Source organism: Natator depressus, chromosome 3 (assembly GCF_965152275.1).
Source record: "Natator depressus isolate rNatDep1 chromosome 3, rNatDep2.hap1, whole genome shotgun sequence".
In the NCBI taxonomy this organism is placed as follows: domain Eukaryota; kingdom Metazoa; phylum Chordata; order Testudines; family Cheloniidae; genus Natator; species Natator depressus.
Window position 1 is genome coordinate 20060712 of NC_134236.1, and position 12226 is coordinate 20072937.

Below are 12226 nucleotides of genomic sequence, written 5' to 3' on the forward strand. Positions count from 1 at the left end.
GAAGATTACTCCTGGAGGAATCCTGCGCCAAAAAATTAAAAATTTTACATCAAAAAAGTTAAAAATTATGTGCACAATATTTTAAAATTCTGCAAAGTTCTGAATATTTTATTTGTCAAAATAATACAGTATAATCACACCATTTGCAATTATTTTGGTAATTTATTTCAAAATACCTGTCAGCAAGTATGTCTCTAACAAACAAAAAAGACTCAGGAAATGTTTTTTGACAAATAGGTTCCTTACTAGGCATATTAGCACATCTATACAGCTCCACAGCGAGCAAGAAGGACAGTCTCACAGGCATGCCCAGCCCTGCTCTCCTGATCCACGTGCGGGGAAGCAGGCTCAGCCCAGCAGGATCCAATTGTGGAGGGGCGTGGTGTGGGGGGGATCCATGTGTTGGGTGAGAGGGTCCTGCATGGGGCAGGGTGTGGGGCAATCTGAGTGTCGATAGCTGCAAACTTTTCCCTTAGCAGGAACTCCAGATAGGTAGTCACATTTTGAGGAAGGATGTATTTTCCAGGGTCAGCTCGGTAGCTGACCAGCCATTCCCCTCATAGATGTGCTGTTCAGTCACCATAAGTTTGCATACTTCAGCAGCATACATGCCGAGGACAGAATTGCAGCACGGGAGCAGACACTTGCATTTCAGTTCCAGGAACAAGAACATCGGCTGAAAGAAGATGTCAGAGCACAGCAGAAAAACCTGTTTGAATGTCTGCTTTCACTAATGGCCACAAGATTGCAGGCTCCTGCTGTGCCCGCACCATGGCATGAGTCCAGTCCACAGTACCATGAGCTGCATACCGGGAGCACTTTGGACAATTCCATGGTTGGGTGGCCCATGCAACTGGGACTTAACAGCAGCTGGACAGGGCAAATCTACCCCCCAGCATACTTTCACCCCTGTGGTGACCTCCTTTCCCTTGCAGTCTGCCACACCCTGGAGGCCTCCACAGCCTGGAGGCCTCCACAGCCATGCACCGGTGAAAAGGGCATGCTAAATGCACAAGAAAAGGAAAGGAGAACATGCCAGCTGACTCGCAAAATTAGGGGATTTTTTTGATGGTCCTGTTTGCACCATTCAGTGTTTGGTATATGCACTTTGTTTTATTACTGGTTGTGGTGTTGGTTTATTACTGTTGTTTTGGTATGCAGGCCTGCCTCGCAATGCTCCATTATTGTTATTTTTATTATGCAAATAAAGGCTTGTATTTTATTAGGAAAGTTTATTGTGCTCACTACATCACATCTTATAATGTGTATTTTGAATAATAAAGATAAACACAAGGTAAGGCAAAAGTTGTAACCAAACAATTTCTCCATACAGCTATGTACAGCAATCAATAGTAAATGCACTGCTCCCCCCACACATTACATTAAGAGTCATGTCATCCAAAATTCATGACAATCAATACCTCCCCCGTTCACTGTGTAAAGTGACAGTGCACCCCCTTTCATTGCACGATGTGACAGTACCTCATTTACTGTAAAAATTGCTGGACAAAAACATTCATAAATGTACTATTCTCCCTCTTCCATTGGTCCATGCAAGTCCATAATGTGGGATCACAGGGCATCCCTGATTTCCGTTGCCTGTTCCAGCTGTGAGATCAGTGCACTTTCTGGTTGAGTGTACCTGTTCAGCAGTCCATTACTGTCACAGGTCCATTCAGGGGCAAATGGCCCCCCTTTGACCTCAAAGACTGTGCCCAGCAAGGCACAATAATTCAGATATCACTGATGACACTGGAATCAAAATGGGTCTATAGACCACGCCAGCAGGATTTCAACCTGCCAAACGCACATTCAACCACCATTCTACACCTTTGGAGAGTGTAATTAAACTTTCTTTTGCCAGGTCCTCTGAGATCAGTATATGGTTTCATAGGCCAGGGCAAAAAGGGGGTATGCAGGATTTCCCCAGAATAGCAGTGGGGACAGTAACTCCATTTATGACAGTGCCATTGGTGGGAATAGTGTCCCAGCCTGTCCATGAAAGTAGACTATCGACCAGTGGAAAACCCTTCACATCAAGTGGGAAGATTGCCGCACTAATGCCAGAATCCTCACTGAAGCCAATGTCACCAGCATTGAAGGAATGATCCTTATGCACCAACTTCGCTGGGTTGGACACTGTGTGTGGATGCCAGATTCTCGCCTCCCAAAACAAGCCCTCTACTCTCAGCTGACCTACAGTCAGAGATGGCTGCAAAGACACAAAGACTGCAAAGAAAGACACAAAGACTGCAAAGAAAACTGATGTGGACATCACAAGCTGGGAGGAGCAAGCCACCAACCGACCCCAATGGTGCCACATCCTCCATCAAGGAAAAGCACCTTGCCCTCAAAGCTGAAAACAGGGAGACCCGAAGGAAGGAAAAAGAAAGAACTTTCTCCCAGCAGGCAGCTGGCAAGACAGGAAATGTCTGTACCCACTGTGGGCGGATCTGTGGTTCCAGGATCGGACTCCTGAGTCATCTCAGGACCCATATGTACATCCGTGGTAGAGATCATCCTCAAATCGAGGGATCGCCGCCACAGCTGCTGCCGATTGTTTATGCCCATCACCTTTGGGTAAATCACATACCTGACCACCTCAAAAACTTCTGCCTCCACTTTACCCAGAGTTGATTTTCCAACACCAAACGGTTCCCAATGGACCTGTAGCAGTCTAGGGTAGCCAGCTTCCAGATAGCTATTTGCTTCGGGTCCAATATGGTCGCCCTCATGAGCATGTTGAGATGCTGGAGGGTCAGGGCAAGCTGCTCACAAAGCACCAGAAATGTAGCTTTCTTCACGCAAAAGTTCTGTACACACTGCTAATCATCCCAGGTCTGCATGACAATGTGATCCGACCAGTCTGTGCTTGTGGCCCTGCTCCAGGAACACGGGTCTATGTAGAGGGCATCAGCAGCTATACCAAAAGTCACGAGGAGCATCAACCAGTTCGAGTTTTCCATGTCTGTATCATCATCCTCCTCTTCCACCATTAGCTCTGGCAGGTGCCTTCAGTGGGTCAGAAAACGCCACCAAAATGTCCACCAGCATCTCATGAAAGCTCTGCTCATTTCCTGAAACAGGAGCAAAAGCCCAAGCAAGAAAAGTTCTTCAAATGATGACTCCTAGTTCTGACTGCTGGGAGCATGTAGATCAAAAGGACAGCTCAGCAGAATGTGTTGGTGGGCTGCAACAACTTCCTGTGATGGGCGGGGTGGACAGTCAAGTTTTCCCATGCTGCACCACAAAGGGCTAGAAAGTGGTCACATTTCAGGAGTGTGCTAGGTAGTCTGGGATGTGATTGGTTGGACTTGGGGATATAGGTAATCTGGGATATGATTGGAGCCCGGTGTGGGCCCAGGGTCAAAAATTCTTAACCTAAAGTCATCAATGAGTGTCAATGCTCAACCCCTGAGCTTTCAAAGCCAGGGTTCGTGAATTCGAGTCCCACTAACCCTGGGCTTACATTGCAGTGTAAACATTCTCTACCTGTCTGTACAAAGCCTAGCACAAATGGGGCCCTGATCTCAGTAGGTACTACTGTAATATCACAACTAATAACACCGCCAGGTACGATGCCAATACAGTCCAGTTAAATAATGCCCCATTCAATGTGGAAGTAGAGCAGAAAGAGTGTGATACAAGTGATCAGTGGCCCATATTCCACCCTGGCATAAATTGGTGTAATACTGTACCACCAAAATCAATGGAGATGCATCATCTTATGCCAAGGCTGAATTAGGCCTGAAGATGTTAAGACCATCAACTAGTCACTACAGCAAATTGACTTCTGAGTGGATTTGAGGGCAATAGTGCTTACTGGTTTTGGTTTTAATGACACTGTTTAAATCACTTGGATTGGATTAAGGTTGGCAACCAGGAGAAATCACATTTATAACTTTATTTTGAAGAGCATCTTTCATACAAACCATATCGCAATACACTCTAGAGATGAATAATAAAATGGCAAGGCTAAATTCTGTTTTCACTTACACTTACAATAGAAGAACAGTACATACATCAATGGAGTTACCCTGAATTTACAGCACTATAAATTGGAGCAGAATCTGGCCCACAGAGCTAAACCATAGTAGATGAGAAGACAGTTAAAAGGCATAGGCAAGGGGGGAAATGATGTTGGGCCAACAGAGTTAAGCCAAGGATGAATTTGGCCCATTATATAGATACGTATGGCTCTATATTAGTACTGACCAGAGATTCTAGAAATCCGTTTGCCATGGAAAAATGCAAAATTTGCATTTTTAAAGAGAATCTTTAGTTTTTACATTTTGTGAAAAAATAAAAACATCTATAGTAGAACCCTGGTTATCCGATCTAATTGAGACAGGAGTCAGATCAGATAATCAGGAGAATGGGCGCGGCTCCGGCTGCCTGGCCTGGGCGGCAGGGCTCTGGCTGCCAGCTTAAAAACTGTAAATATATTTATAAAACATTGTGTTCAACTGATACCTACATATATTGTGGCTAGGGAAACTAAAGTTCAGCATTTCATTTTAATCATGGAAAAACATGGATTTTTATGTTTTTTTATTAGAGAACTTTGGGGTTTTTAATCACAGAAAACGAGGGTCCCTGGTAATGACATTTGTCTTCGAGAGTTATAGGACGATGTTCTAGCACCAGAGTGGAGCAGCCACTCTGAAAAAGTGATCCCATAAAAACAAAGATTAATATACTCTTTAATCTGGTCCAGTCAAAATGCGGATGCCATCTGAAGTGATCCCGACATAAATGGCCTATGGTTCATGAAAAGGTTTGGAAATAAATTTAGGAAACTTTGTTACCGTGCACGTTAAATGCCAACCTTCGCCACAGCCACACACACTAATCAGCAATCATTTATTAAGTTGTTTTCCACCCTCTACAGAATTTAACCCTTGCTGCTGCTGCCCCAATAATGCCTGATCCAGAGTGTGATTCAAAAGTGAACCTGCTTTCGCTGCTGACTGCTAAGGCTCACATTTTAAAGTGGGCGTGCACTGGACTATAATTTGCTCTCGTTACTAAATTACTTCACTGCACTTGGATTTATGCAGCTGTCAGCAAATGCCATTTAAATATCCCAGACTATTCCTTGCCTCTGCTGTTGCCACCAAGGGAGCCGCAGACACTGCAGTCTACTCATCCCAGAGAACCTAGTCGGCTTTCCTTCTGTTCCTCTGATCCCAGAGACCTTCCCCCCAAACCTCTGATCCCAGAACCCTCAGGCTTTTACCCTCCCTGATACTAGGGATGTCACCCACACCCCTTTCTCCCCTGCAGTCTTTTATTTCTTCTTCAGATGTTGGGCACTCCTAGGTTTCCCTTCATCTGGTCTCATATCATCTTTTGATGCCGGAGCTCCTGAGGCTGCAGTGATTCCAGATAACCCTTCCTGATTCTGGAGACCCTAGGCTCACTGTCTTCTCTAATGCTAGATCCCGCTCCTATGAAGTGAGCTGTAGCTCACGAAAGCTTATGCTCAAATAAATTGGTTAGTCTCTAAGGTGCCACAAGTTCTCCTTTTCTTTTTGCGAATACAGACTAACACGGCTGTTACTCTGAAACCTCCTAATCCCAGAGACTCCTGAGCTTCCTCTGATTCCATATCCCCACCCCCAATGCAAGACACCCTTGTATTTCTGCCCCCTCTGACTACATATCCATCCTTCCTCTTATCCACCTCCCACCCCCATTCCTGAAGCCAGAGACCCCTGGACTCCTTCCTCTTCTGATGCCAGAGAATCCCGGGCTCCCTCTGATCTCAGATTTCTCTCACTCTCCTGATGCAAGAGACCCTTGGGCTCCCCCTTCCTCCGAACCGAGATTCCCACTCCCCCTCCAGAAACCCTTCCCCTGCACTGTCCCTTGATCCCGGATCCTGCCCCCACGCCCGATGCCAGGGGGCTCCCTCTCTTGCGATCACAGGCACCCCAGTACCACCTAAAAGCAAATCAGGAGAGAGAGAGAGACCCTACCGTCTCCAGGGGAGATTGTCTCAATTTCCACTCCCATTATTGCACTGCTGGTCTGCGGCAACACAGAGCAATTCTTGCTGCTGCCTGGGTCACCCTCGGCTTCAGCGGGGCACTAGCCTGGCTTCCCCACGCCTGGACCCTCCGCTGAATGCATTCCCCTTCCTAGCTGACTGACAAGGAGCATCACAGCTGTCCATCACACGCTTCCAGCCAATGCAAAAGCTGGGGTGGGTGGGGGCTGCCTACTCGGTCACCCAATCCCCCTTCTCAGCTGCACAGGAAAGGCAGGTCCCTCAGAGGGGCTGGGAGATGGGAGTGGGGGCAGGCCTCCCAGGCTGTAGTTGGCTGGGATTTGCTGCTGCATGAAGCATTTAAGGACTTGGCACTTTAATACTATTCCCTTCCAGCAAGTACTTGTTCCTTCTTCACACAGCATATACTCCTTAAATAGCCTTGCAGAAGATGCACCCCTGTGTGCCGGGGAATAAGCTAGTGCTGTCTGCCTAGAAGAATGCACTGCCTCTGCCAAATGCATCCTTCAAGGCAGATGTAGTCAGTTCAGTAGTTCCCAATCCAGTGGTGCATGGCCCCAGTACACGTTTTCATGTCTGGTGCACTCGGCTCCCATTCTCTTCCTAAAGATGAGATTCTGCGGTGTGTCATAGTGTGTCACCAATGCCCACTGCTTCTAATTCACTTCTGTGCCCTCTGACCTGCAGTGGAGCTTGCTTGTGTAATGTGCAAGCTGTTCCCAGTGTCTTTTGGAGCAGTCCGAGTTTCATTGCTGGTTACATCATGAGGAATCAAATGAGGAAAGGATAGTCACCAGGGATGAAAGTGCCAAACATGCAGATGTGGAGGGGGATGGGATGAGGGGGTGAGGGCAGGGCATGGAATCCTTACTGCACCAAGGATAGATTGAAATGACAGTGATGTTTACCATTCATGCTCATGTCTGGCATGATGTATGTGTGTGCACGTTTACTTGTTCGTGGGGTGGCGGGGGGGGGGCAGGGGTGTCTGAAATACGCACTAAAATATATTTTAAATAATTTTTAAACCCTGTATTTAATGGTTAATTGTTCCCATCGTGTTGGATTAAAAATTGTGAAAACTGTGAGAGATACACGTATTTCAGATACCTGTGTCTGAAAAACTGTTTTCCCCCTATGAGAATCTGTACATGAATCTCACTATTCCCATCAACTCTGAGGAAATAATAATTTGCTGACAATTCTCTTTCTTTGGTTCTGGAAAATGGTCTGATCATTTTTGTTTTTTAACTGGAAGAATTATGTCCTTCTGCATCAGCCTATACTGGTCTGACATTTTACACCCATATTTGTACTTTTCTCTTAATCACTATATTTTTATGTAACTTAAAAACAGTCCCCTGAATGTCTATGTGAGTCATAAGGCTATAGTTATTATTTCTGTAGGGATTCTGATATTGCTTATAAATATTAGTGTCATGGACTCTTCTGCACCTGCCTTAGAACTTGCCATAATGTCAGTGGCAGCTGCTCAGGGTAATCAGCTCCCAGTTGAATCCGATAGCCCCCAAGATGGATCTGCATGTGGGGGCATCTCCTTCTCCAAATGGCTCTTGCTTCAAAAGACAGCTACTCACATGAGAGCAGAAGAGGACACTCTGTCACTCACATCACCTCCAGAACTGGCTCCCACTGCCTAAACTGACTGAGGGTTGTGTTAAAATACAGAGTACACCCTGAAAATGTCTCAGCTACTACAAAACACAGTGGCCATTTGCTTAGCAGTGCAGATTGACAAGAACACATCATCTTGGGACTCTGTCCTTTGCACTGGGTCCTTATCTAGCAAGGTGCTCATGTGGTCTCCATCACAATAGTATCTGGATGTAATTGAATAAAGAGTTCAGTTCATAGTCTTTGTCCTGATATTCAAAGCCTTTCAAGGGACTGGGGTTGGTTACCTGAGAGATCCACAGCCAGGACCTCCATTTAACCAGAACCTCCAGCAACAACTACTGGAGCCATGAAATTGTGGACCAATATGTGAAAGCTCATGACTAAAAGAGACAGAACTTCCACAAGTGCTGGACCTAGACTATGGAACTCACTTCCATGAGAGAGAAACATGACTAACCACTTTCAGAAGTAAATGAACAACTCATTTCTCCTATTTAGCATTAACACAGTAATTTCTTCACTCATATACACACGCGCACATAGCCAAAACATGTTAATCATAATCCTTCTACAAGATGGGCAGTAAGAAAGGGGTAGAGGTGGAAGAATGGCTTAGAGTTAAGGCACTGGAACTCAGGAGATCTGGATTCATACTCCAGTTGTGACACAGATTCCTTTATGAACTGGGGCAAGTCACTTAATGTCTCTGTATGTGGACAATAATTCTGCCTTGTCTAGTTAGTTAGTAAAAAATTTTGGGGCAGGATCTGTCTCTTATATAGCACCTAACACAACGGGGCCCTGATCTAAGTTACAGCCCCTAAGTGCTACTGTCATATAAATAATAATAACAACCTAATGGGTTAACCCAGAAAGAATTAGGATTATTCTGCCATGTGGTCTTTCAAAGCAGAAAATGGACAAAAGGAATTTTTAAACAAATCCATTTTGCAAAGAGAGCAAAAATGAACAGAAATCACTCACACTTATAAACAAGCAAAATATTTAGTTCAGCTTTGTCATTTTCTTGATACAGTTCTGTAAAAGGTTACATTTGACAATGCAATACATTAGACACTCTCTGCGTCAAAATTCTTTTCTTTATACTTTTGCTATTTATATTGGTCGGGAAATGTCACAGCTAGACACACTGGAAGCAGTTCAGACTATAATAGAAAACAAAAACAAAAAATCCCAAGAAACCACCAATATTAACTACAAGCTTCTGTTGTAGTCTTTTTATTATTCTGGAAAAGTCTAACTATGGAAGAGAAACCAACGGATATTCTAACTCCCGCAAATAAATGAATCACTGGAACTAGATCATGGATTCATATATACAAGGTGGCATTTATTTTTGTTCTTTCTAAATATATTTTACATGTTCACCTTTTAACCCAAATGACCTGAAGTCATAATATATATAACATCAATGAAATGCAACTACCTGCAGCATGGAGAGCAACAAGCAAACTGGTGCATAGTAGTGATAAAGGAGGGAAAATTTTGTCCAACACATGAGGGCAAACCTTTACTCTTGTGAAAAATATTGAATCAAAAGAGCGAACAGAATTTTGGGAATCATGAAGAAAAGGATAGATAATAAGACAGAAAATATCATATTGCCTCTTTATAAATCCATGGCATGCCCACACCTTGAATACTATGTGCAGATGTGGTCACCCCATCTCAAAAAAGATATACTGGAATTGGAAAAGGTTCAGAAAAGGGCTACAAAAATTATTATGGGTATGGAGCGGCTTCCATAAGAGGAGAGATTAATAAGACTGGGACTTTTCAGCTTGGAAAACAGACGACTAAGGGGGGATATGATAGAGGTCTATAAAATCATAACTGGCATGGAGAAAGTAAATAAAGAAGTGTTATTTACTCCTTCTCATAACACAAGAACTAGGGGTCAGCATACGAAATTAATAAGCACCAGGTTTAAAACAAACAAAAAGTAGTATTTTTTCGCACAACACACAGTCAACCTGTGGAACTCCTTGCTAGAGGATGTTGTGAAGGCCAAGACTATAACAGGGTTCAAAAAAGAACTAGATAAGTTCATGGAGGATAGCTCCATCAACGACTGGTAGCCAGGATGGGCAGGGATGGTATCCCTAGCCTCTGTTTGCCAGAAGCTGGGAATGGGCAATAGGGGATGCATCCCTTGATGATTACCGATACTGGGCTAGATGGACCTTTGGTCTGACCCAGTGTGGCCATTCTTATGTTCTTAAGAGATCATTAATATCCACCAAGAAACTCAGGTTTACGAGTCTCACCTGGAAAACAGATACCCACACCCACACTTATCTTCATGGCACTCAGTTCTTTATCAAGGTTGACTCAGCCCTTCAGCCTTTAACTACCTTGGAAGGCTAAAAGACTGAATCAGCCTTACTAGTACTGTATTTGATCCTACAGTTTCAAAGAGTCAAAGTACTGCAAAGCTATGTTTAGACCATTAAGCAATTCCTCTCTGGTACAAAGTTTTTGAATTGTGCAGTATGACAAATACAAACTCTATATTTTCTACAGTTCTAAGGTTCCCTCTAAACTACAGCACAGTCTACTGCAGGGACAGAATCATTGCAGGCAATAGTTTTAAGCAACAATTTGAGATATACTTCAGAAAGGACAAAACCATTTTCAATACCACTTCACAAAGCATGATTATGACACAGTTCCACCAAAGCAGTCTTGTCTGGTCTACACCTGCACATAAATTGTTTTCAATACTAGTTCATTGGGACAAGTTGCTTAAAACCATTGTTCACAATGGTTCTGTTTCCTACTGCAGACAGAGCTTAGAGGTGAACTATTTAAAAACAAGATTCTTACCAGCAAGGTGATACAATGGTTCTAATACGCCACTGTTTGAAACCACTTTATAAACCACCAAGCATAGAGGCATGCATCTACACTGGACAGTTGTTTACTGTTGGTAATAACTGGTAAGTAAGTTCTAATGTAGACAAAGATGGGTTGGTAAAGGGTATCTAATATAGTTAGAATGGATCTACACTGAGATTTATCTGAAAATCTTTCACCATTGCCATACCAGTGGCACAGCTCTGTCAACGACAACTGGGGTAGAAGCATTAGTGTAGATTGGCCACCAGCATTTTTACTTCCATATATTCATCATACATGGAGCTAGTCTAGACGAAATGCTGACAAAAACACTGGCAACCAAACTACGCACATACTCCCACCATTGCTAACACCAGGGGAAATATACAAATGCAATGGTGGAAGATTTCCCTAAAATTGTAGGCAATGTCTCAGGTTTGGTCTTCACTAGCTACAGAAACCATAGCATATTTTAAACATCTGTCTCTTCCAGGCACTCTCTACATTAGGAAAATCACTGGTTGAAAATGGATGGTTGGATGGATTCCTAGGACCCTTCTCAACCAGCATTGACCATGGTTTAACTGCTAGAACAGTCAGGGCCGAATCATCTTCTGAAGTCCTGATGGAACTTGTCATCTTGCATAATTTCTGTAATGGGTGTTGTCCTGTTTGGTCCTGTCTACACTATCAGCCAACTGTTTTCAACATCTGGTTGGTCAACTCCCAGAGTTGACACTCCTTGCCAACAATCAGGAGTGTGCATAAGGGGGGCAAGCAAGGGCACAGGTCCCCCTGTAATCAGTAAGGGCTCAGAGCTCCTCTGGCCCCAGGGCCACAGTGGGACCTGACAGCTCCTCCAGCCCTGGGGCTGCAGAAGTGCCCCTCCAAAAGCGGTAAAATTTAAATTCCTGCATGCACCCCAGCCAACAGTAAATAATTTTCCTAGAGTAAACAGGGTTATAGTGAAGACTAGGTCATTTAAGTGACATTTTAGAAGGTTCAGAAACTATTTGTCATTAAAATGGTATAATTCTTCTGCAAAAAATGTCATTATCCTCTTCTCTTTTTTACAAGTCTCAAATGAGAATGATCTTACTGAGCGTGCAAATTGTAGCAAAGCAAAATGCCTCTAAATTATTTGATAATGTGGTGTATTCAATGCAATATCACTTCACAGTAAGTAAATTTATGTTCTCACTGAAAGCAAACAAAAAGTTAGAAAATGTTCTTTTATTAATAAAAACCAAAGTGACAGACTGAAAGCAGTCACTAAAGCCAGGAATATTTTGGCCGGTGAATGATGAGTTAGAGATGGAGAACATCCATTAGATCAGTGGTGACCACTTTCACACAGCAAACCTCTGAGTGCAACCTCCCCTTATAAATTAAAAACACATTTTTTTATGCTTAACACTTATAAATGCTAGAGGCAAAGTGTGATTTGGGGGTGGAAACTGACAGCTCGTGACCCCCCATGTAATAACCTCATGACCCCCAGTTTGAGAACCCCTGCATTAGATCATTCAATCCCCTCTCCTTGCCAAGAGAGGATTCTTCTCTAAATTATGTTTCCTGGTAATCTTCTGCCCAGTCCAATTTTAACAGTTCTAAGCAATAGGCTCCCATTTTCCTTAAAAGCCTATTCCACACCTGAATACAGTTCACACTCAGGAAATGTTCCTTTCTGAGTGTGATGTGGAGAAGTTTGATTGT

At 43.6% G+C, this 12226-nt stretch overlaps 1 protein-coding gene across 1 annotated transcript in view; it reads right to left on the reverse strand.

The window, feature by feature from the left end:
- FKBP1B (FKBP prolyl isomerase 1B) overlaps positions 1-6179 on the reverse strand; it is a 51538-nt gene extending 45359 nt beyond the window's left edge. Inside the window, exon 1 of the mRNA XM_074947511.1 lies at positions 5982-6179. Coding sequence (XP_074803612.1) covers positions 5982-6018 — 37 coding nt within the window. The 5' untranslated portion in view covers positions 6019-6179. The remainder of the gene's footprint in view (positions 1-5981) is intronic.
- Between the last annotated feature and the right edge of the window lie 6047 nt (positions 6180-12226).